Raw genomic sequence first — 23582 nt, 5'->3', positions numbered from 1 at the left:
AGGGACTCATTGTAAATAAGAATTGTTCTTAACTGACTTGCCATGTTAAATAAAGGTTAAATAAATTGTTGGAACAAGCTCTCTGCAGAGGTGAACCACAGCAATATCAGATCTAGTCATCTGTTTTTAGTTCTATCTATTTATACTGTTGACTGGCTGTTGCCTGATAGAAAAGCTTCTTCTGAGTCAGACAGACACTTAAAAACAGTTTTCACGGCGGAGGGAGAATATGTGCTAAACAGAATATAGTGGGAAATAGGCGACAGCGAAGCACAACAGTCTCTTTTGATGGATATAGTCTAATAAACAACAAAGATGCTCAATGGATCCATCCCAAATGGCACCCCAATCCCCTTATACAGTAGTGCACTGCTTTTGTCCAGGGCGCATAGGGCTCTGGTCGAGGGTAGTGCACTATATAGGGAATAGGCTGCCATTTGGGATGGATCCATCGAGACACAGTACATCCTTTATACCCACCTCAGGCTTGTTATTCTAATGTTGTCTCCTGTTTAGATTACATCCTTGTTGAGACTAGAACAGAACAGAGCGTTTACTGTTGTTTCTTTGGAAATAGTCCTCATCATAATAGACTAGAACAGAACAGAGCGTTTACTGTTGTTTCTTTGGAAATAGTCCTCATCATAATAGACTAGAACAGAACAGAGCGTTTACTGTTGTTTCTATGGAAATAGTCCTCATCATAATAGATTAGAACAGAACAGAGTGTTTACTGTTGTTTCTATGGAAATAGTCCTCATCATAATAGACTAGAACAGAACAGAGTGTTTACTGTTGTTTCTATGGAAATAGTCCTCATCATAATAGACTAGAACAGAACAGAGTGTTTACTGTTGTTTCTATGGAAATAGTCCTCATCATAATAGACTAGAACAGAACAGAGCGTTTACTGTTGTTTCTATGGAAATAGTCCTCATCATAATAGATTAGAACAGAACAGTGTTTACTGTTGTTTCTATGGAAATAGTCCTCATCATAATAGACTAGAACAGAACAGAGCGTTTACTGTTGTTTCTATGGAAATAGTCCTCATCATAATAGACTAGAACAGAACAGAGCGTTTACTGTTGTTTCTATGGAAATAGTCCTCATCATAATAGACTAGAACAGAACAGAGCGTTTACTGTTGTTTCTATGGAAATAGTCCTCATCATAATAGACTAGAACAGAACAGAGTGTTTACTGTTGTTTCTATGGAAATAGTCCTCATCATAATAGACTAGAACAGAACAGAGTGTTTACTGTTGTTTCTATGGAAATAGTCCTCATCATAATAGACTAGAACAGAACAGAGTGTTTACTGTTGTTTCTATGGAAATAGTCCTCATCATAATAGACTAGAACAGAACAGAGTGTTTACTGTTGTTTCTATGGAAATAGTCCTCATCATAATAGACTAGAACAGAACAGAGTGTTTACTGTTGTTTCTATGGAAATAGTCCTCATCATAATAGACTAGAACAGAACAGAGTGTTTACTGTTGTTTCTATGGAAATAGTCCTCATCATAATAGGGATGGATCCAATTGTTATTATAAAAAGTGCTCACATCAGGTGTTTATGATGGAAGGACAGGGGCAACATCACATTTACATAGAGATTGGGAGTGCTCACACAAGTGCTCGATTTCATTGCTCCTAGCTTTAATAGACAATATGTTTTAAAGAAAAGACATGATTATACATTTGCATGTGATGAATAAATGACTTGTAGGTGATGTATAATAGGAGTCAAATGGAAATACTGTCTTTATATTAGGTTTATGTGTTGTTTATTTGATCTTTATGTTTTATTTATTTGTTGTTTATTTTACGTTTGTTTATTTTATATTTATTTGTTGTTTATTTTATGTAAAAAAAAAAATGTTTTATCTCTTCAAGGTTGTTGATTGCATTCTTCCTCCACTGACTTCTCTTGCCTTCAGTAAAAACGGTAAGGAAACGGCTGGGTCATGTGCTCTCCATGCTTAACATCTAAGTACATAGATAGGCAGTCTGGAACGTGCCCATTCTGCAATGTTCCCTATCTAGCATGGCACACAGCAAGGCCCTTGGTCTAAAGTTAATTCAGTGTTCCCTATCTAGCATGGCACACAGCAATTCCCTTGGTCTAAAGTTAATTCAGTGTTCCCTATCTAGCATGGCACACAGCAATTCCCTTGGTCTAAAGTTAATTCAGTGTTCCCTATCTAGCATGGCACACAGCAAGGCCCTTGGTCTAAAGTTAATTCAGTGTTCCCTATCTAGCATGGCACACAGCAATTCCCTTGGTCTAAAGTTAATTCAGTGTTCCCTATCTAGCATGGCACACAGCAATTCCCTTGGTCTAAAGTTAATTCAGTGTTCCCTATCTAGCATGGCACACAGCAATTCCCTTGGTCTAAAGTTAATTCAGTGTTCCCTATCTAGCATGGCACACAGCAAGGCCCTTGGTCTAAAGTTAATTCAGTGTTCCCTATCTAGCCTGGCACACAGCAAGGCCCTTGGTCTAAAGTTAATTCAGTGTTCCCTATCTAGCATGGCACACAGCAATTCCCTTGGTCTAAAGTTAATTCAGTGTTCCCTATCTAGCATGGCACACAGCAAGGCCCTTGGTCTAAAGTTAATTCAGTGTTCCCTATCTAGCATGGCACACAGCAAGGCCCTTGGTCTAAAGTTAATTCAGTGTTCCCTATCTAGCATGGCACACAGCAAGGCCCTTGGTCTAAAGTTAATTCAGTGTTCCCTATCTAGCATGGCACACAGCAAGGCCCTTGGTATAAAGTTAATTCAGTGTTCCCTATCTAGCATGGCACACAGCAAGGCCCTTGGTCTAAAGTTAATTCAGTGTTCCCTATCTAGCATGGCACACAGCAAGGCCCTTGGTCTAAAGTTAATTCAGTGTTCCCTATCTAGCCTGGCACACAGCAAGGCCCTTGGTCTAAAGTTAACCACAACTGCATGTGTTTGGTATTGTAGTAAATGTTTTGATTTGTATTTAAGGTAAATATCAGCTGTCTCACTGCAGAGGGTCTGCATGGATCAATAATTGTGTGTGTGTGTGTGTGTGTGTGTGTGTGTGTGTGTGTGTGTGTGTGTGTGTGTGTGTGTGTGTGTGTGTGTGTGTGTGTGTGTGTGTGTGTGTGTGTTCATTGCTCTGTGCTCTGTTTTGTGTTGTAGTGGAGTGGCGTATCGTCAGCTTGCGGGTTCTGTCAGAGATCACACTGCTGCTGCTGAGCCAAGAGGCCGTGGAAGAGGGAGAGAGGAAGGAGGAGAGGAGAGAGAGAGAGTGCAACTCTTCAACTGGCAGACTACTGACTCTCATTACAGAAGCCCTTCTTCCACAGTGAGTATGCTCTCTCCTGCATCTCTCTCTCTCTCCTCTACCCTCTCTATCACTCTGCTCTTCTCTACATTTTCCATCTCTCTCCTCCCCCCTCTTATCTCCCCTACACTCTCTCCCTGCTCTCTCCGCTCTCCCCTATCCTCTCCCCTCTCTCTTATCTCCCCTACACTTTCTTTAATCTCCCCTCTCCTCACCTCCCCCCCTCTCTCTTCTCTCCACTACCCTCTCTCTCTCTGCTCTCCTCTACCCCCCCCTCTCTCTCTCTCTCTCTCTCTCTGCTCTCCTCTACCCTCTCTCCTCTCTCTCTCTCTCTCTCTCTCTCTCTCTCTGCTCTCCTCTACCCTCTCTCCTCTCTCTCTACTCTCCTCTACCCCCTCTCTCTCTCTCTCTCTCTCTCTCTCTGCTCTCCTCTACCCTCTCTCCTCTCTCTCTACTCTCCTCTACCCTCTCTCTCTCTACTCTCCTCTACCCTCTCTCCTCTCTCTCTCCTCTCCTCTACCCTCTCTCCTCTCTCTCTCCTCTCCTCTACCCTCTCTCCTCTCTCTCTACTCTCCTCTACCCTCTCTCCTCTCTCTCTACTCTCCTCTACCCTCTCTCTCTCTCTTTCTACTCTCCTCTACCCCCTCTCTCTCTCTCTCTCTCTCTCTCACTCTCTCTCTCTCTGCTCTCCTCTACCCTCTCTCCTCTCTCTCTACTCTCCTCTACCCTCTCTCTCTCTACTCTCCTCTACCCTCTCTCCTCTCTCTCTACTCTCCTCTACCCTCTCTCCTCTCTCTCTACTCTCCTCTACCCTCTCTCTCTACTCTCCTCTACCCTCTCTCTCTCTACTCTCCTCTACCCTCTCTCTCTCTACTCTCCTCTACCCTCTCTCTCTCTCTCTCTCTGCTCTCCTCTACCCTCTCTCCTCTCTCTCTACTCTCTTCTACCCTCTCTCTCTCTCTCTTTCTACTCTCCTCTACCCTCTCTCCTCTCTCTACTCTCTTCTACCCTCTCTCTCTCTACTCTCTTCTACCCTCTCTCTACTCTCCTCTACCCTCTCTCCTCTCTCTCTCTCCTCTCCTCTACCCTCTCTCGCTACTCTCCTCTACCTTCTCTCCTCTCTCTCTCTCTCTCTCTCTCTACTCTCCTCTACCCTCTCTCCTCTACCTTCTCTCCCTCTCTCTCTCTCCTCTCTACTCTCCTCTCTCTCGCTCCTCTCTTCAACAATCTGTTGAACTAACTAGACCCTAAACCTATCAACAATCTGTTGAACTAACTAGACCCTAAACCTATCAACAATCTGTTGAACTAACTAGACCCTAAACCTATGAACAATCTGTTGAACTAACTAGACCCTAAACCTATCAACAATCTGTTGAACTAACTAGACCCTAAACCTATCAACAATCTGTTGAACTAACTAGACCCTAAACCTATCAACAATCTGTTGAACTAACTAGACCCTAAACCTATCTGTAGGGGACTACCCAAATAGCTATCCATATAAAGTGTGGCTGATGTCTCTCCTGTGTTGTACAGGTATGAATCTCTCCTGTTGGAGCCAGACCCAATCCCAGTCTACGCTCTCAAGCTGCTGGTGGCCCTCACAGAACACAGCAGCCCCGTCAACAGGTAAAACCTTCTAAACCGGCCTCCTGAGTGGTGCAGCGGTCTAAGTCACTGCTCCGCAGTGCTTGAGGCGTCATTACAGGCCTGGGTTCGATCCCAGGCTGTGTCACAGCCGACTGTGACCGGGAGACCCATGAGGCGGTTAAGTGAGCAGTGTGTCAAGAAGCAGTGCGGCTTGGCAGGGTCGTGTTTCGGAGGACGTACGGCTCTCTAGGGGAGTTGCAGCGATGGGACAAGACTGGAACTACCAATTGGATATCACGATATTGGGGAGAAAAAGGGGTGAAATAAATAACTTCTAAACCAGGGATCATCAACTAGATTCAGTCGTGGGACGTTTTGTTTCTTGAGTGTATGGTCGGGGGGCCGGAACATAATTACTAATCATTAGTAGACTGCAAACTGACCGCAAGAAGCCCAAACAGATATAATATTAGACTAAAACATAATCATTTAAAACCTTGTTTATATTTGTATATAATCACTACTCTCTATTATGCGTGGGAATACTTGGGAACAGATTTCAAAATGAAAATTACTTGGAACTGATTTCCTGCTGTTTTTACAGTCTTTTATCTCCAACCATGGGAAAAAAATATATATACACTGCTCAAAAAAATAAAGGGAACACTAAAATAACACATCCTAGATCTGAATGAATGAAATAATCTTATTAAATACTTTTTTCTTTACATAGTTGAATGTGCTGACAACAAAATCACACAAAAATAATCAATGGAAATCCAATTTATCAACCCATGGAGGTCTGGATTTGGAGTCACACTCAAAATTAAAGTGGAAAACCACACTACAGGCTGATCCAACTTTGATGTAATGTCCTTAAAACAAGTCAAAATGAGGCTCAGTAGTGTGTGTGGCCTCCACGTGCCTGTATGACCTCCCTACAACGCCTGGGCATGCTCCTGATGAGGTGGTCTCCTGAGGGATCTCCTCCCAGACCTGGACTAGAGCATCCGCCAACTCCTGGACAGTCTGTGGTGCAACGTGGCGTTGGTGGATGGAGCGAGACATGATGTCCCAGATGTGCTCAATTGGATTCAGGTCTGGGGAACGGGCGGGCCAGTCCATAGCATCAATGCCTTCCTCTTGCAGGAACTGCTGACACACTCCAGCCACATGAGGTCTAGCATTGTCTTGCATTAGGAGGAACCCAGGGCCAACCGCACCAGCATATGGTCTCACAAGGGGTCTGAGGATCTCATCTCGGTACCTAATGGCAGTCAGGCTACCTCTGGCGAGCACATGGAGGGCTGTGCGGCCCCCCAAAGAAATGCCACCCCACACCACGACTGACCCACCGCCAAACCGGTCATGCTGGAGGATGTTGCAGGCAGCAGAACGTTCTCCACGCCGTCTCCAGACTCTGTCATGTCTGTCACGTGATCAGTGTGAACCTGCTTTCATCTGTGAAGAGCACAGTGGCGAATTTGCCAATCTTGGTGTTCTCTGGCAAATGCCAAATGTCCTGCATGGTGTTGGGCTGTAAGCACAACCCCCACCTGTGGACGTCGGGCCCTCATACCACCCTCATGGAGTCTGTTTCTGACCGTTTGAGCAGACACATGCACATTTGTGGCCTGCTGGAGGTCATTTTGCAGGGCTCTGGCAGTGCTCCTCCTGCTCCTCCTTGCACAAAGGCGGAGGTAGCGGTCCTGCTGCTGGGTTGTTGCCCTCCTACGGCCTCCTCCACGTCTCCTGATGTACTGGCCTGTCTCCTGGTAGCGCCTCCATGCTCTGGACACTACGCTGACAGACACAGCAAACCTTCTTGCCACAGCTCGCATTGATGTGCTATCCTGGATGAGCTGCACTACCTGAGCCACTTGTGTGGGTTGTAGACTCTGTCTCATGCTACCACTAGAGTGAAAGCACCGCCAGCATTCAAAAGTGACCAAAACATCAGCCAGGAAGCATAGGAACTGAGAAGTGGTCTATGGTCACCACCTGCAGAACCACTCTTTTATTGGGGGTGTCTTGCTAATTGCCTATAATTTCCACCTATTGTCTATTCCATTTGCACAACAGCATGTGAAATTTATTGTCAATCAGTGTTGCTTCCTAAGTGGACAGTTTGATTTCACAGAAGTGTGATTGAGTTGAAGTTACATTGTGTTGTTTAAGTGTTCCCTTTATTTTTTTGAGCAGTATATTTTGTACTCAGAACATTTTAGTTGCCAAATAAAACCATTCGGCCCGCGGGTTGCCAGCTGGGGAACCCTGTTCTAAACCATCTCCAGATAGACAGACTAGGACTCTAACAAACACAATGTCATCTTGGAGAAAAGCAGAGAGTCTAACCAACACAATGTCATCTTGAAGAAAAGCAGAGAGTCTAACCAACACAATGTCATCTTGAAGAAAAGCAGAGAGTCTAACCAACACAATGTCATCTTGGAGAAAAGCAGAGAGTCTAACCAACACAATGTCATCTTGAAGAAAAGCAGAGAGTCTAACCATCACAATATTATCTTGATGAAAACCAGAGTCTAACCAACACAATGTCATCTTGAAGAAAACCAAAGAGTCTAACCAACACAATGTCATCTTGATGAAAACCAAAGAGTCTAACCAACACAATGTCATCTTGAAGAAAAGCAGAGAGTCTAACCAACACAATGTCATCTTGATGAAAACCATTGTCTAACCAACACAGTCATCTTGATGAAAAGCAGAGAGTCTAACCAACACAATGTCATCTTGATGAAAACCATTGTCTAACCAACACAATGTCATCTTGAAGAAAAGCAGAGAGTCTAACCAACACAATGTTATCTTGATGAAAACCATTGTCTAACCAACACAGTCATCTTGATGAAAAGCAGAGAGTCTAACCAACACAATGTCATCTTGATGAAAACCATTGTCTAACCAACACAATGTCATCTTGAAGAAAAGCAGAGAGTCTAACCAACACAATGTCATCTTGATGAAAACCAAAGAGTCTAACCAACACAATGTCATCTTGATGAAAACCATTGTCTAACCAACACAATGTCCTCTTGAAGAAAACCATTGTCTAACCAACACATTGTCATCTTGAAGAAAACCAAAGAGTCTAACCAACACGATGTCAAAATAATTAAATGATTGAGAAGCTGCTTTATTCCACATCTGTTATTGTCTACTCAGAGTTTATGGAGGTGAGTTGTGATGGTGTTGCTATGGCATCTGTTGTTGTCTACCCAGAGTTTATGGAGGTGAGTTGTGATGGTGTTGCTATGGCATCTGTTGTTGTCTACCCAGAGTTTATGGAGGTGAGTTGTGATGGTGTTGCTATGGCATCTGTTGTTGTCTACCCAGAGTTTATGGAGGTGAGTTGCGATGGGGTTGCTATGGCATCTGTTGTTGTCTACCCAGAGTTTATGGAGGTGAGTTGCGATGGGGTTGATGGCATCTGTTGTTGTCTACCCAGAGTTTATGGAGGTGAGTTGCGATGGAGTTGCTATGGCATCTGTTATTGTCTACACAGAGTTTATGGAGGTGAGTTGTGACGGTGTTGCTATGGCATCTGTTGTTGTCTACCCAGAGTTTATGGAGGTGAGTTGCGATGGGGTTGCTATGGCATCTGTTGTACACAACACAACCTGAAGAGACAACACAGCATCTTGATTAACACCTGCAGTTGTTTTCTGGTGTTGAATATTAAGTTAAGAAATTATCTCTGGGGTTTAAGAAATTATCTCTGGGGTTTAAGATATTATCAAATAAAAAAAGTTAATTGATCTCTCTCTCTTCTTTCTGTCTCTCTCCTCTCTCGCTGTCTCTCTCTCAATTCAATTTCAATTTAAGGGGCTTTATTGGCATGGGAAACAGGTTTAAATTGCCAAAGCAATTGAAATAGATAATAAACAAAAGTGAAATAAACAAAAACTTACAGTAAACATTACACTCACAAAAGTTTCAACAGAATAAAGACATTTCAAATGTCATTATGTGTATATATAAAGTGTTGTAATGATGTGCAAATAGTTAAAGTACAAAAGGGAAAATAAATAAACATAAATATGGGTTGTATTTACAATAGTGTTTGTTCTTCACTGGTTGCCCTTTTCTTGTGGCAACAGGTCACACATCTTGCTGCTGTGATGGCACACTGTGGTACATTAAGTTGGTAAAAAGTCTCTCTCTCCTTCCCTTCCTCGAAGCTGTAAATAAGCTGGTTTTGGAAACATCAGATCATTCATGTTATTATTACTACCAGACAAAACAAAATCACTAAGTCCATAATTGTATTATTTATCAGTGGCCTAATACATAGTTGAATATGCTTGACCTTTCTGCAGCATCAGCATGTTGAGGGGTGTTCCAGAGTTGTGGCCTCATGTAGGGAGCAGTGTGGAGCTCAGGCCCAACACTGTGCACTGTTTACCTATTAACACACTGTAGATCCCCCTCCTCCCTCTGTAGCTGCCTGCCTGCAGGGCACAAACTCACAGTGCACGGCACATTTACAATTCAGCTCACACCACGTTTCCCCCCCTCCTCCGTTCAGTTATCTGAATCATAGGGGAAAGTAGAGCATAAACAAGTGCAAACTTAAACTCATTTTAGAGAAATACTCACATAGAGACATTGTTTAATTGCAGTAGTTGATGCATAAGCACACAGAAACGAGGCATTGGCTTGTCCTTGTTGAAAGAAAGCTACACTGGTAATGTGATGTTAAAGAGATTCTCTGAGGTAGGACTCCCCTGATGCTGCAGCAGTAACACACTCACACACGCAAACACAGTCGCACGCAAGGTCACACACACGCGCACACTCACACACACTGGGCTGAAGGAGGGGGAACCGTTTCCTGGGAAAGGAAAGTCATTGATTGATTGATGATTGGGTGTGTCCAACTAGGAGCAGCCTACAGGAGAGGTGTGATGTCACTGCAATGTCGCTGCTGTTCAGGGGAGAACAGTGGAGCTGATCGAAGGAGAACAGGAGAACAGAACAGGGGGGTTAACAGCTCCTGGGGGAGTTTAAAGGAGTCTTTCACCAGCTGGTGGCAACACACACCTCAGCAGTATGTCTGTCATCCTGCTCAATGGCTTTCAGATCACACTGAACCTGGAGCACAAAGAGGAAGACGTAATGTCACTTTTCAAAGGGAAATATGAGAATGTCCTTAAACAACCCGTCCAGTCGCTCCCTCTTTGAAGACTTTGTCTGGATCTCAAATGGAACTCTATTCCTTATATAGGGCACTACGTTAGAACAGAACCCATAGGGCTCTAGTCAAAAGTAGTGCTCTATGTAGGGAATAGGGTGCCATTTGGGATGTACAGTATGTTGTAGGTTGCTATAGCTAGCTAGCTGCTGCAGTTGTATGAGTTTCCTGCCTAGTGTTTAGTATTAACCATGGATATTCCAGTGTTCATCAGAGAGCCAGACTGTCCTCTAACCTAATGGCATGCAGCAGGCAGGCAGACAGGTCCTTTGTGTGCTTGGGATTTGTAAGGAATATTGATCTGTTACAGAGGAAAGGTCAGACTAAGCGTAAGTTAGGGACTGCGCAGCTTAGCAGAGGTGGGAACTGATGTTACTGAAAGATGCAGAAGAAGTTGTTAGAATGAATAAGATTTCACTCTGCTGCATAATAAACTGAACACCACCACTGCACCATAGTAAGGCGATAGCAGCTTGGTCTGTACACTAAGTAAGGTATTATACAGGCTTACCAATGAAAAAAGCCATGTAGGATGTAGGTAGTAGTTGAAGAGTAGTAGATGTCAGACTGGTCTGGTGCTGGTAGTATACTGTATCTAAAGCATGTTACCATTGTCTCCCTGATAGTTCCTCTAGCCCTCTCACCTGGGTGATCCTCATGAAACCACCTGAAACAAGGCTACTCTGTTCCCTACATAGTGCACTACTATGGACCAGGGGCATTTGGGAGCCGCTGTCGGTGATGAATTGAGAGCAGGTTTCTCTGTGTTTCTGTGCTGCCTGCCTGGTCGTTGAGAAGGTGATGATGGACACCAGCTGGGTGCGCTTACATAGTTTTATCTGATCTCCTACACATCCCAGACTGACTGCCATTTCTGTCAAGGCTCTGAACACAACCCAGCCCCCACACCTCCCTCTGTCTATCTATCTGGCACTGAGAGAGCCAACTGAACTATTCAAATTGATGTCAGCAATCTGCTACACACTCCTGTTGGTGGTATTTCCCTTGTCTGAGACGAGCTATTACATTTACAATGAGAAATGAAATTGCATTTACCACTGCTTGATAAAGTCCTAAAAAAGTGCAGAGCTCTCTCCTTGATGGGTTCTTGCCTAAATTAGATTGCAAATTGGGACATTAACGGGGCTTCATACAAGTATGTCTTTTCCCCTCATTATCAGGTTTGATACAGAGTTCAAACTTTCCAATTATCTGAACCTTTGGCCGTTGTTGCCTTTGTGTGGGCTCAGTCAGTCTGCCTAGCTCTGCCCGCTTTAGTGGAAGCAAAACCAGTTCTATCTGCGGGAACGCTTTTACACCCTGATTAGCAGGAATTTGAAAAATGCTTTTATCTCAGCGGAAGCCAGCCTCACAGCTACAGGAAGCCGGCATGCTACCGCTAATAAAAGCTGATCCTTTCTAATGAGCAGGTTAACGGAGGTTACACGCTGACTACATCAAGGCTACGCTCATCCTGTTATTTTTATTTGATTTGACTGGAGTTTGATATCGTGCTATTGGTCAACGCGGTACCGTTGCCTGGTAGTCTGCAGACACAATGAGTGATTGGTCAGTGGGATGAACAGGCGGGGGTGTTGTTTTGAATGTGTCGCAAATGGCAGCCTATCGTGCAATACTTTAGACCAGAGTCCTATGGGCCCAGTTCAAACGTAGTGCACTCTAAAAGGTCGCAGCGATTGTGTTAAAAGCCTGGGATCCCCCGGTGTCCTCTACTCCCGCCTTTCCTGTCCTCTGTCTGCCACCTGTGCTGCCTGCATGGAGACCTCTGCTCCTCTCTGCTGATTGGAGTGGACAGCAGAGTTGAGTGCTTTCAGAGGAATAGAGAAAAACCTCATCCCTGACTGTGTGTGTGTTTTTGTGTGTGCGTTCGTGTGTGTGTAATCAGCTCTGACAGCTGGTGTGTGTAAAGGAGGAATGGGAGTGTTACCTCGTACTATCAGTGTCACTGGCCGGTCTGAAGAGCTGACTGGGCTTGAGCTGTGTTGGTCTGATATGGCTCAGTGGCAGGCAGCAGCCCTCTCCATTCAGCCTCAGCTTCTCCCTCTGACAGGCAGCAGAGATGACCTGCAGGACTGCCTGTGTCACACTCTCTGACAGTCAGGGGAGCCATGTGTAGCAAAGTGGATGGGAACAGTGCACAGTAAAGGATAGAGACTGCCTCACAATGTTTCCAGAGTGAGGTTGGAAGATGTTTTACTGGCACTAATGTACACTATTACTGAACACTCCACATTTCAGACTTTAAATGATTACATCACTATATACAGTGCCTTCAGAAAGTATTCATACCTCTTGACTTCTCCCACATTTTGTGTTACAGCCAGAATTAAAAATGTATCACAATACCCCATAATTACAAAGTGCAAAGCCAGAATTTGTTCTTAACTGACTTGCCTAGTTAAATAAAGGTTAAAAATCTAAATAAACATGTTTTTAGACATTTTAGCAAATTTATGGCAAATGAAATACAGATATCTAATTTACATAAGTATTCACACCCCTGAGTCAATACTGTGTAGAAGCACCTTTGGTGGCGATTACAGTTTAATTCTTCGTTGCAAATTTTCTCAAGCTCTGTTAAGTTATATGGAGAGCGGCGGTGACCAGCAATCTTCAAGTATTTCCACAGATGTTCAATGGAATTCAAGTCTAGGCTTTGGCTGGGCCACTCAAGGACATTCACATTATAGTTCTGAAGCCATTCCAGTGTTGCTTTGGCTGTATGCTTGGGGTCCTGTTGGAACGTACATCTTCACATCCAGTCTAAGGTCGTTTGCACTCTGAAGTGGGTTCTCATCAAGGATTTGCCTGTATTTTGTTCCCTCTGTCCTTACCAGTCTCCCAGTCCCTGCCGCTGAAAAGCATTCTCATAGCATGACGCTGCCACCATGCTTCACGGTAGGGATGGTGTTAGACGGGTGATGAACTGTGCATGGTTTTCTCCATACATATCACTTTGCATTCAGGCAAAATAGTTACATTTTTGTCTCATCAGACCATAGAATAATTTGTCTTATGAGTCATGTGCCTTTTTGCAGACTCCAGGTGTGCTGTCATGTGCCTTTTTCTTAGGAGTGGCTTACATCTAGCCACTCTCCCATAATGCCCAGATTGGTGAAGTGCTATAGAGACTGTTGTCCTTCTGGCAGGTTCTCTCATCTCAGGCAAAGAACTCTGTTGTTCTGTCAGTGGTCATTGGGTTCTTGGTCACCTCCCTGATCAAGGTCCTCCTTGCCCTGTTGCTCAATTTGGTCGGATGGCCAGCTCAAGGCAGGGTCTACTTAGTTCCATCTTTTTTTTTACATTTCCCAATGATGGAGACCACTGTGCTCTTGGAAACTTAACACTCTAGAACATGTTTCATACCCTTTCCCAGATATATGCCTCATCACAATTCTCTCTCGGAGAGGTACGGACAGTTACTTGGTATAGTTTCTGCACTGTCAACTGTAGGACCTTGTATAGACAGGTGTGTTTCTTTCTAAATCATGACCAAACAATTGAATTGGCCACAGGTGGACTCCAATCAAGTTGTAGTGGCATCTCAAGGATGATCAAAGGAAATTGGATGCACCTGAGCTCAGTTTGGAGCGTCATCGCAAAGGGGTGTGAATACTTATGTAAATTAGATATTTCTGGATTTCATTTACAATACATTTGCAAACATTTCAAAAAACATGTTTTCACTTTGTCATTATGGGGTATTGTGTAGATAGGTGAGAAAAATATATATATTTAAAGGAATAATCCGCCCCCAGAAATAAAATCATGAAACCCCCTGTCAATTTGGTGAAAGCCTATGTTCTATCGCTGGGTAAAATAACAGATGTCCCCGTGATTTAACTTCTATCTAGTCCGTCTTTGAAAATCAGGAAATCGTGTAGGAATGCGTCTTAACTACATCATTCTCGTCATAAGGGATAACACACTATCAGATTTCATAACGCTTTTAAAACAATGACCTGCTCTCCAGATCGCCAAATCAGCCAATAGAACACATACATTCATCTATATCCTCATGACAAAGTAGAGATTTTGCTTAGATGTACCCAATCTAAACAGTGTAGCAAATTATTCAACTTCAAGTACCATGCCGCAATGCCCCATGTGTGTCTTTGGGAAGCAGAGATATTACAGAAAGGAGGAGATAGGAATCCCACTGGGCAATGAATGGAGAAACGCCCCACGCAACTGACTGTCGACCATCTGCATTCACGTTGTCATGCTGCGTCACGCGGAGGCTAAACTAAACGTCACGCAATCCCTTCACAAAGTCAGAGTATGAGCTATACGATATTAAAGAGACAAGTTAATTATCTCACATCTTGGAAAAGATTTGCAATGTTGTACTTCTTGAAATTCGTGCTAATGTTCAGTTTTTGAGCAAGCGCACAATTGACTCCCATTCACTTCTTGAAGGAGAGCTGTTCTTGTCCCAGAATCGCCCAGAATGCACGGCAAGGCCCATTGGCAATGTATACAATGGGTGTTAATATGATTCTAATGGCATTTCCCATCTCCTCAAAAGTATCTCTGTGGGAAAGAAACGTACTCTGCTCTCACTCTGGGCAGAGACGAAATGCAAGTTGAACTCGGTGAGACAGTGCAGTTTGTTTAGCTGATTTTACAGCTAGCTAGCTACTTCACATGCTGATATTGATGTTGGTATTGTTGTGCGTAGCTATGTTTTCTAGCTAGCTAGCCAGCCAGCCAGCCCAGAGAGAGCGAGAGCATTGCATTGAGGGTTTTGTAGTAGACTTGAGCTGCAACAGATTTCCAAAAACAATTTTCACATGTTTCTACCAACCTTGTTATAATGATGTAATTATTATAACTTGTTCCCAAAACAATATTCAAATATGAGTGTTATTTAACACTGTTAATCATATGAATTAGTGGTTTGGGCTGGATTATCCCTTTAATCCATTTGTGGAATAAATCAAGGGGTAAGAATACTTTCTGAAGGCACTGTCTGTGAGAGAGAGAGAGAGATTTTTTTTTATATAAAAATCCAAATCCCTCCCAGCCAGGAAGCTACCGGAGGATCTGTGATAGCAGACAGACTGTGTTAAATGTCATCCACACATTGTGCCATTATTAAGGAAGCGTGACAGGTTGAATCAGAGCTGTACTCAGGCACACTCTAAACTTCATCAGATTGTAAATAAGATCAGAAGGTTGTCTGCAGCTGAGCGGATCTTATTTTACCCTATAGCCACTCCAGCCTGGCTGGGCAAATGCCACTTCATCCACGCAATCTGTGTCTACATGAAAATTAGAGTTGTTATCCCCTAACGTTAAGGACAGTCTGTAAATTCTGTAGGGCACAGAGATGTATTAAAGTTGAGAAATGAGGTGTACTGTACACGCATACTGTGTGATGCATTAGTTGTCATTAGCCCAAACCTTGTGTAGGATAGTGTTTAGAGAGCCATGGCTTTGACCCAGATAGTGTCCACTGCTGTGGTTTCAGTTCAGTTCTTCCTTCTCTATAATAAGTCTTCAACAGGCCTGTATCAGTATTACTGGCTGCCTTGACAGGAACTGATTTTGGTACTTCAGTCTCTCTTAACGTGACAGTGATGCAGGGTGCGATCGATTTAGAATGATGTGGAACTGGGAATGCTAACCAGGCAGGCTGGGGGTGAGACACTACCACCCTACAGATGGACCTGATTTGTCTCAAGAAATATCCCTCCATTTCTCTGATTTAATGGCTGAAGGCTACGTGAGTCATCACGACACGGGGAAAGGCTTTTCGTTGGCTGGGCCCCCGATGTAGCCTAAGTTGGGCTATAATTTAATGTCACTTCGCACACAGGATGCCTTCAGTTCAATGTAGATGCGTCCCAATTGGCACCCTATCTCCTATATAGTGCTATATAGGGTGTAATTTGGGATGCAGGCTCGGCAATCTGTGAGGCTTGGAGAAGAAGCCTGGCTATTTACACTCCTCTGTCACCCCGTCAGGGAGATAAAGCTTGGCCATTCATCAGTTCTGGAAACACCTCTATCTAGTCTACTCTCTGGGGGTAAAGTGGAATTACGACCCAGATCCTCTGCTCACCTTTAACTCTCCATATTTGTTCCTGTTTTGTTTTATGAGCACAATTTAATGTTAATGACGTGTCATCACTCAGGTTCACACGGAGATCGATGGGAGAGGGTTGTTTCTGTACTACGATAATGGGGGAGAGAGGGAAGAGTGGAGGGAGAGAGGGAAGAGTGGAGGGAGAGAGGGAAGAGTGGAGGGACAGAGGAAAGAGTGGAGGGTGAGAGGAGAGAGTGGAGAGAGTGGAGGGACAGGTGGAAGGGTGGAAGGAGAGGGGGAAGAGTGGAGGGTGAGAGGAGAGAGTGGAGGGAGAGAGGGAAGAGTGGAGGGTGAGTGGGGAGGGTGGAAGGAGAGAAGAGAGAGGGAAGAGTGGAAGGAGAGAGAAGAGTGGAGGAGAGAGGAGAGAGGGAAGGTGGTGCAGATAAGTGGAGATAAGGATGGGGGGACAGTTTATCTCATTTAAGTATGTCTGTTATGCAGGTGTAGGATCTTAATTTGATCACTCTTTTGTTACAGAAATGTTCCTGCACCACAGGAAATGCAGATGAGCTTTGGGATTTACATACATTCACAGAAAGCCCACATTAACACACGGTTATATTAACAGTATTGCACTTTTCATGTAGCCTAATTACCTAACCACCAATCAAGCAACATTATAGATTAAACATTAAAATCCTGTTGCTGCAATATTATTTTGCTGTGACAATTCAGGTCAAATTAAAATCCTACATCTGTAGGCAAACTAACGTAAACAAACTTGATATTGTGTAGTTAGTATGAAAGCAGATTGGACAACAACTAGGCCTGGTCAATTTTTGTGTTATCTGTGTTTCAGTTTTCTCCTTTCTCAGTACGTTCAGGTTGCCTGCTGACTTCTATGTGACTTTCAACCTCAAGAGGATGTCTCTCTGGTTAATCACAGGCTTGTGTTGTCCCTCTGCACTTTATTGCAGTGGTATTTACTCTTATCTGGTGTTCTGCACAATGGCTTAGCTGCCTCACATAAGCTACACTACTTTAGAAACATTTGATGGAATTCTCTTTGGAGGACTGAGGACACCATATATGGAAAACTGGGAAATAAATGTTTCCCAACCATGCAATACATCATTGTTATGTAAAAACTCCCTCTAATACGTTTTCTATGGGTGACCTCTAGTCTTGTTTAAATGTGTCTAGCCTGCCTGCCACAATGTTTTCTTCCTTTGAGCACCTCTACACACAAGCTGTAATTGGTTGTGAATCAAAAGGCTTAATCAATAAGGGAGCTGTGGAGAGTCATTTTCAATAAAGATGTACATTACTCCTGGGTGCCCAGGTGTCAGAAGGCTCCTTTCTCCCCGCAGAAGATTAGTCAGAGGTCCTTTTCTCACATGACTGATCTTAGAGGCGAGTCACGCTGCGGTGCCTTCACACACAAACACACACTGAAATACTCCCATACGTTCAGTAGGCCTCAGATTCAGAGGCAATGCATGGACCCTAATGAAGATGAAACGTCTCTCTGTGCTATGAAGGTACCTAAACCTGCCTCTGTGTTTCTCTCACTCTCTTTCTCTCTCTTCGTCTCTCTCCCCCCTCTCTCTCCATCTTTCTATCTCTCTCTTTTTCCCTCTCTCTCTCTCCCTCCTCCACAGCCTGGTCAGAGACAGCAGGATCCTACCTATTGTCTTTCAAGTCATGGCGGTAAGTTAAGAGCCCCACTTAAAATGCAGCTTTTTTTTCTCTATACTAAAATCTTGTGTTCCAGGAAACTGCTTTGATGTGCGGTTTTATTTATCACTTGTGTTGCCTGCCCGACTTTTCATTTCCAGGCTCAAGAAAAAAGCTATCTCCTAAAAATATAAGTGGTTTGTCAAATTCCCACCTCCACTCTACTCTGAGTCTGTGTCTCTCTCCGTCTTTCAGACGGCCCGAGGTGGAAACTAGTGGAAAGGAATGTTAGGATGAAAGCCATATTACAAACCACCTTGCTTCCTCCTCCCCCACCCCACCTCGCTTTTTTATCCTCTGTCATGAAAATATATGAGTCCCATTGGGTGGAGAAGACTTTGGGCTATTGGAACATAATTCAAAGGCTGTTATGTGGGGGAATTCTGCTGGGCCAGACATTTTAGCTCGTAAAAACGCCTCCCATCCACCCCACCCCACTGCCTGCCTACTTCTCTCTGTCATTTCAGGCCGAGCCCCTTTTGCACCAGCAGTGCTCGTTTGCCAGGGTTCTTTATTGATTTATTATGCAAATGAGTGTGCTGTGCGGTGGTGACCCATCACAGTACATTGTGTAATTGAGTGACGGAGAGACGGAACAGCCTTTTGAGGGGCTGTGCTTAATGGAGTGAGAATATGAAGTGGTCCTCTTCGTTCCCCAGCTCCTACAACAGGTTACATATTCATCAGACCAGAACGCTTATTTCCAGTAAACAGCCAATTCCCCCTTGACCTCAATCCGCCAGTAACTGCTCTGCACTCTTTAATGAACTTATCGCTTGGGTGACTTCTCAGACAAGTTGCCACTGCATGTAAGAACACTTTGAGAAACATCACACAGACGGAATCAGTTAGCTGTTAGGTTTATTGTCTTCACGTTTTATGTTGCTTTCTTCTTCTATGTTTTGGAGGTATAGTTGTGTTGCTTTCCACGGGTCTCTTCTTCTATGTTTTGGAGGTATAGTTGTGTTGCTTTCCACGGGTCTCTTCTTCTATGTTTTGGAGGTATAGTTGTGTTGCTTTCCACGGGTCTCTTCTTCCATGTTTTGGAGGTATAGTTGTGTTGCTTTCAACGGGTCTCTTCTTCTATGTTTTGGACGTATTGTTGTGTTACTTTCCACGGGTCTCTTCTTCTATGTTTTGTAGTTGTGTTGCTTTCCACGGGTCTCTTCTTCTATGTTTTGGAGGTATAGTTGTGTTGCTTTCCACGGGTCTCTTCTTCCATGTTTTGGAGGTATAGTTGTGTTGCTTTCCACGGGTCTCTTCTTCTATGTTTTGTAGTTGTGTTGCTTTCTACGGGTCTCTTCTATGTTTTGGAGGTATAGCTGTGTTGCTTTCCACGGGTCTCTTCTATGTTTTGGAGGTATAGTTGTGTTGCTTTCCACGGGTCTCTTCTATGTTTTGGAGGTATAGTTGTGTTGCTTTCCACGGGTCTCTTCTATGTTTTGGAGGTATAGCTGTGTTGCTTTCCACGGGTCTCTTCTTCTATGTTTTGGAGGTATAGTTGTGTTGCTTTCCACGGGTCTCTTCTTCTATGTTTTGGAGGTATAGTTGTGTTGCTTTCCACGGGTCTCTTCTTCTATGTTTTGGAGGTATAGTTGTGTTGCTTTCCACGGGTCTCTTCTATGTTTTGGAGGTATAGCTGTGTTGCTTTCCACGGGTCTCTTCTTCTATGTTTTGGAGGTATAGTTGTGTTGCTTTCCACGGGTCTCTTCTTCTATGTTTTGGAGGTATAGTTGTGTTGCTTTCCACGGGTCTCTTCTTCTATGTTTTGGAGGTATAGTTGTGTTGCTTTCAACGGGTCTCTTCTATGTTTTGGAGGTATAGTTGTGTTGCTTTCCACGGGTTTCTTCTTCTATGTTTTGGAGGTATAGTTGTGTTGCTTTCCACGGGTTTCTTCTTCTATGTTTTGGAGGTATAGCTGTGTTGCTTTCCACGGGTCTCTTCTTCTATGTTTTGGAGGTATAGTTGTGTTGCTTTCCACGGGTCTCTTCTATGTTTTGGAGGTATTGTTGGGTTGCTTTCCACAGGTCTCTTCTTCTATGTTTTGGAGGTATAGTTGTGTTGCTTTCCACGGGTCTCTTCTTCTATGTTTTGGAGGTATAGTTGTGTTGCTTTCCACGGGTCTCTTCTTCTATGTTTTGGAGGTATAGCTGTGTTGCTTTCCACGGGTCTCTTCTATGTTTTGGAGGTATAGTTGTGTTGCTTTCCACGGGTCTCTTCTCTATGTTTTGGAGGTATAGTTGTGTTGCTTTCCACGGGTCTCTTCTATGTTTTGGAGGTATAGTTGTGTTGCTTTCCACGGGTCTCTTCTTCTATGTTTTGGAGGTATAGTTGTGTTGCTTTCCACGGGTCTCTTCTCATGTTTTGGAGGTATAGTTGTGTTGCTTTCCACGGGTCTCTTCTATGTTTTGGAGGTATAGCTGTGTTGCTTTCCACGGGTCTCTTCTTCTATGTTTTGGAGGTATAGTTGTGTTGCTTTCCACGGGTCTCTTCTTCTATGTTTTGGAGGTATAGTTGTGTTGCTTTCCACGGGTCTCTTCTTCTATGTTTTGGAGGTATAGTCTGTGTTGCTTTCCACGTGTCTCTTCTTCTATGTTTTGGAGGTATAGTTGTGTTGCTTTCCACGGGTCTCTTCTTCTATGTTTTGGAGGTATAGTTGTGTTGCTTTCCACGGGTCTCTTCTTCTATGTTTTGGAGGTATAGTTGTGTTGCTTTCCACGGGTCTCTTCTTCTATGTTTTGGAGGTATAGCTGTGTTGCTTTCCACGTGTCTCTTCTTCTATGTTTTGGAGGTATAGTTGTGTTGCTTTCCACGGGTCTCTTCTTCTATGTTTTGGAGGTATAGCTGTGTTGCTTTCCACGTGTCTCTTCTTCTATGTTTTGGAGGTATAGTTGTGTTGCTTTCCACGGGTCTCTTCTTCTATGTTTTGGAGGTATAGCTGTGTTGCTTTCCACGTGTCTCTTCTTCTATGTTTTGGAGGTATAGTTGTGTTGCTTTCCACGGGTTTCTTCTTCTATGTTTTGGAGGTATAGCTGTGTTGCTTTCCACGGGTCTCTTCTTCTATGTTTTGGAGGTATAGCTGTGTTGCTTTCAACGGGTCTCTTCTTCTATGTTTTGGAGGTATAGTTGTGTTGCTTTCCACGGGTCTCTTCTATGTTTTGGAGGTATAGTTGTGTTGCTTTCCACGGGTCTCTTCTATGTTTTGGAGGTATTGTTGTGTTGCTTTCCACGGGTCTCTTCTTCTATGTTTTGGAGGTATAGTTGTGTTGCTTTCCACGGGTCTCTTCTTCTATGTTTTGGAGGTATAGGCCAGGCGTAACCATGATAGTACCAACTAGGACGTATGTAGACTTTCTCACATGCATGTCATTATTACATTTAGAGGACCTAATGTTCTGAATTTGTGCTTCAACGAATACATTCTGGAATGCGTTAGAAAAGCCTCCATCCACACAGTTTAACACAATACAATGCAGTGTTACATACGCAGCCATACAGGAAGGAGAGCCATTTAGTGTGCATTACCAGCCGATCTGTGTCATGCAGGTCAACCACTTAACCACTGCTCTATCCAATATAGACCCAGTCTGGACTCTATCACACACTGTAATCCTCCTCTCCTCTCCACCGCTGGAGGGTTCACCATTCATATAGTGCCTAGTTCTTACACCTACAGGACATACACTATGGCCAGTCCATTACAGGCTTTACAGATACATAGTGACAGGATTAAATCAGCTCTTCTCACTCTCACTTGACTGTAGTCACCATGTGTGTGTAGTGAGTGTACCAAATGGAAGCCTATTCCCTATATGGTGCACTACTTTTGACCTATGGGTCCTGGTCAAAAGTAGTGCACTACATAGGGAATAGGGTGCACTTTTAGGACGCATACCATACCTTTTAACTTTACTCTGAACTGCAATGGCTTGCCTTCTCCAATCCAATGGAAGCTGATATACAGGTTAGGTCAGGATCGTATCAAATTGCCTTTTCGCGACACAGTTAGTGCAGACTGCAGTAGTAATGGCTGTCCACTTATTTACTTTTAAGGCCAGTTCAGCAGTTTCACAGACTGACATTGATTCGGGCCAGAGACGGCATGAAAGTGGTCCACGGACGGAGCCGTAATGCACATCACTAATGAGTGTGGCGAGGAAGCCAGTGGTGATTGACAGTGGCATTGATTGAGTTTGGTCCAACATCAGCAGACTGATCCTTAAAGCAAGTGTTTAGGGAGCTTGACTCTGGTTACAACAAGAGCCCCAAGTAACACTGCTAGGCTAATCTGATGTCTGGAGACTGAAGCTCACGCCTAGTTTGTTGTGGCTGCTGCAATGCATCATGGTCTTTTACTGATGATCATGATTGATTGTGTTAAGGAGAATGCTTGAGACTTGAGACTCCTCAAATGTCTCTATTTTTACAGCTTTGTTTTAAAGGTTAATGTTGGTATAGAAGTAAATGAACAAAGATGTTCGGTGGAGTGGACCCCCTCACTGTTGCAGGATGGCTTTATCTCTCCCTTCCCCTGATTGTAGTGCCTCTGCCCCATATTCAATTTGATGTCATCTGACAGTGTAAATCTAATTGGAAGAAAATCCATTTTGCCTGTGTGTGGGGGGAAGGTAGGTAGGAATGTACAGTCAGTGGACTCTGTATGAGTTTGTGAGCTCTAAGAGAGAAAAGAGAATCTAATAGAATCAGAGGTTTATACAGCTAGCTCTGATTGCAACATTGCTGTTGCTGGTATTAGTTGAATAGTCGTGCTCCCCTCTGCCATTCTCATTAACAGCAGAGAAGAAAAGTCTGCATTGCGACAAATATTGATCTGGAGACCAAATTACAGCTTGAAAGAAAGTCAAATAGCAGACATAAACACTGCCTTTTGTTGTACTGCAAAGCTGCTTTTCAGAGCTTGTTTTACACTGTAGGACATACTGAAGAAGAATCCTTTTTTAATCCATTATCCTTGCAGTCAACAGAAATTCATCGACTGCTTATCCCCTCGCAAAGACACACACACACACACACACACACACACACACACACACACACACACACACACACACACACACACACACACACACACACACACACACACACACACACACACACACACACACACACACACACACACACACACACACACACACACACACACACACACACACACACACACACACACAGGGTTGAAGTTAGTTCAGAAGAGGCAGCCAAGCAGCTACATAGGAGCTTGAGGATCTGGGATTGGGCCTGTGATAGTGAGGCTCCAGTCTAGTTCCATGTAAACCAACACAGAGAGACATACGTTGAGTTGAGAACGGAAGTGATTGGTTCAGACTGTGTGAGGCCAGAGGCAGCCAATGGTGTGTTTGGGATTGTGATGATGAGATCTGAAGTTAGCATTATAGATGATGCGAGATCAAGTCAAGCTGCAGGCAGACAGCACAATTCCATTACACATCTGATAAGATACAGAAATGAGGACATGCTTTTTCGGGAGGCGATTAAAAAGTCGTTTTTCTTTCCGTTCTTATTTTTTCAGTATGTTTCTATATCCCACTTTTGGATTCAACTGTGTCATCCATCAGAAATGACGCAGCCATACAGCCATATACGTTTCTCCTCCATGTGTCTCCCTATTCATCCCTATCAAATC

General features: G+C 43.7%; 1 protein-coding gene across 1 annotated transcript in view; it reads left to right on the top strand.

Moving 5' to 3' along the window:
• Positions 1 to 23582, top strand: part of LOC106595924 (serine/threonine-protein kinase ULK4) — a 323274-nt gene that overhangs the window by 207491 nt on the left and 92201 nt on the right. The window contains exons 28-31 of the mRNA XM_082959959.1: positions 1901 to 1952; positions 3179 to 3344; positions 4863 to 4955; positions 17845 to 17893. Coding sequence (XP_082816085.1) covers positions 1901 to 1952; positions 3179 to 3344; positions 4863 to 4955; positions 17845 to 17893 — 360 coding nt within the window. The remainder of the gene's footprint in view (positions 1 to 1900; positions 1953 to 3178; positions 3345 to 4862; positions 4956 to 17844; positions 17894 to 23582) is intronic.

The sequence above is a fragment of the Salmo salar genome, chromosome 02 (genome assembly GCF_965601325.2).
Source record: "Salmo salar chromosome 02, fSalSal1, whole genome shotgun sequence".
Lineage (NCBI taxonomy): Eukaryota > Metazoa > Chordata > Actinopteri > Salmoniformes > Salmonidae > Salmo > Salmo salar.
This window is presented reverse-complemented; position numbering and strand designations above follow the sequence as displayed.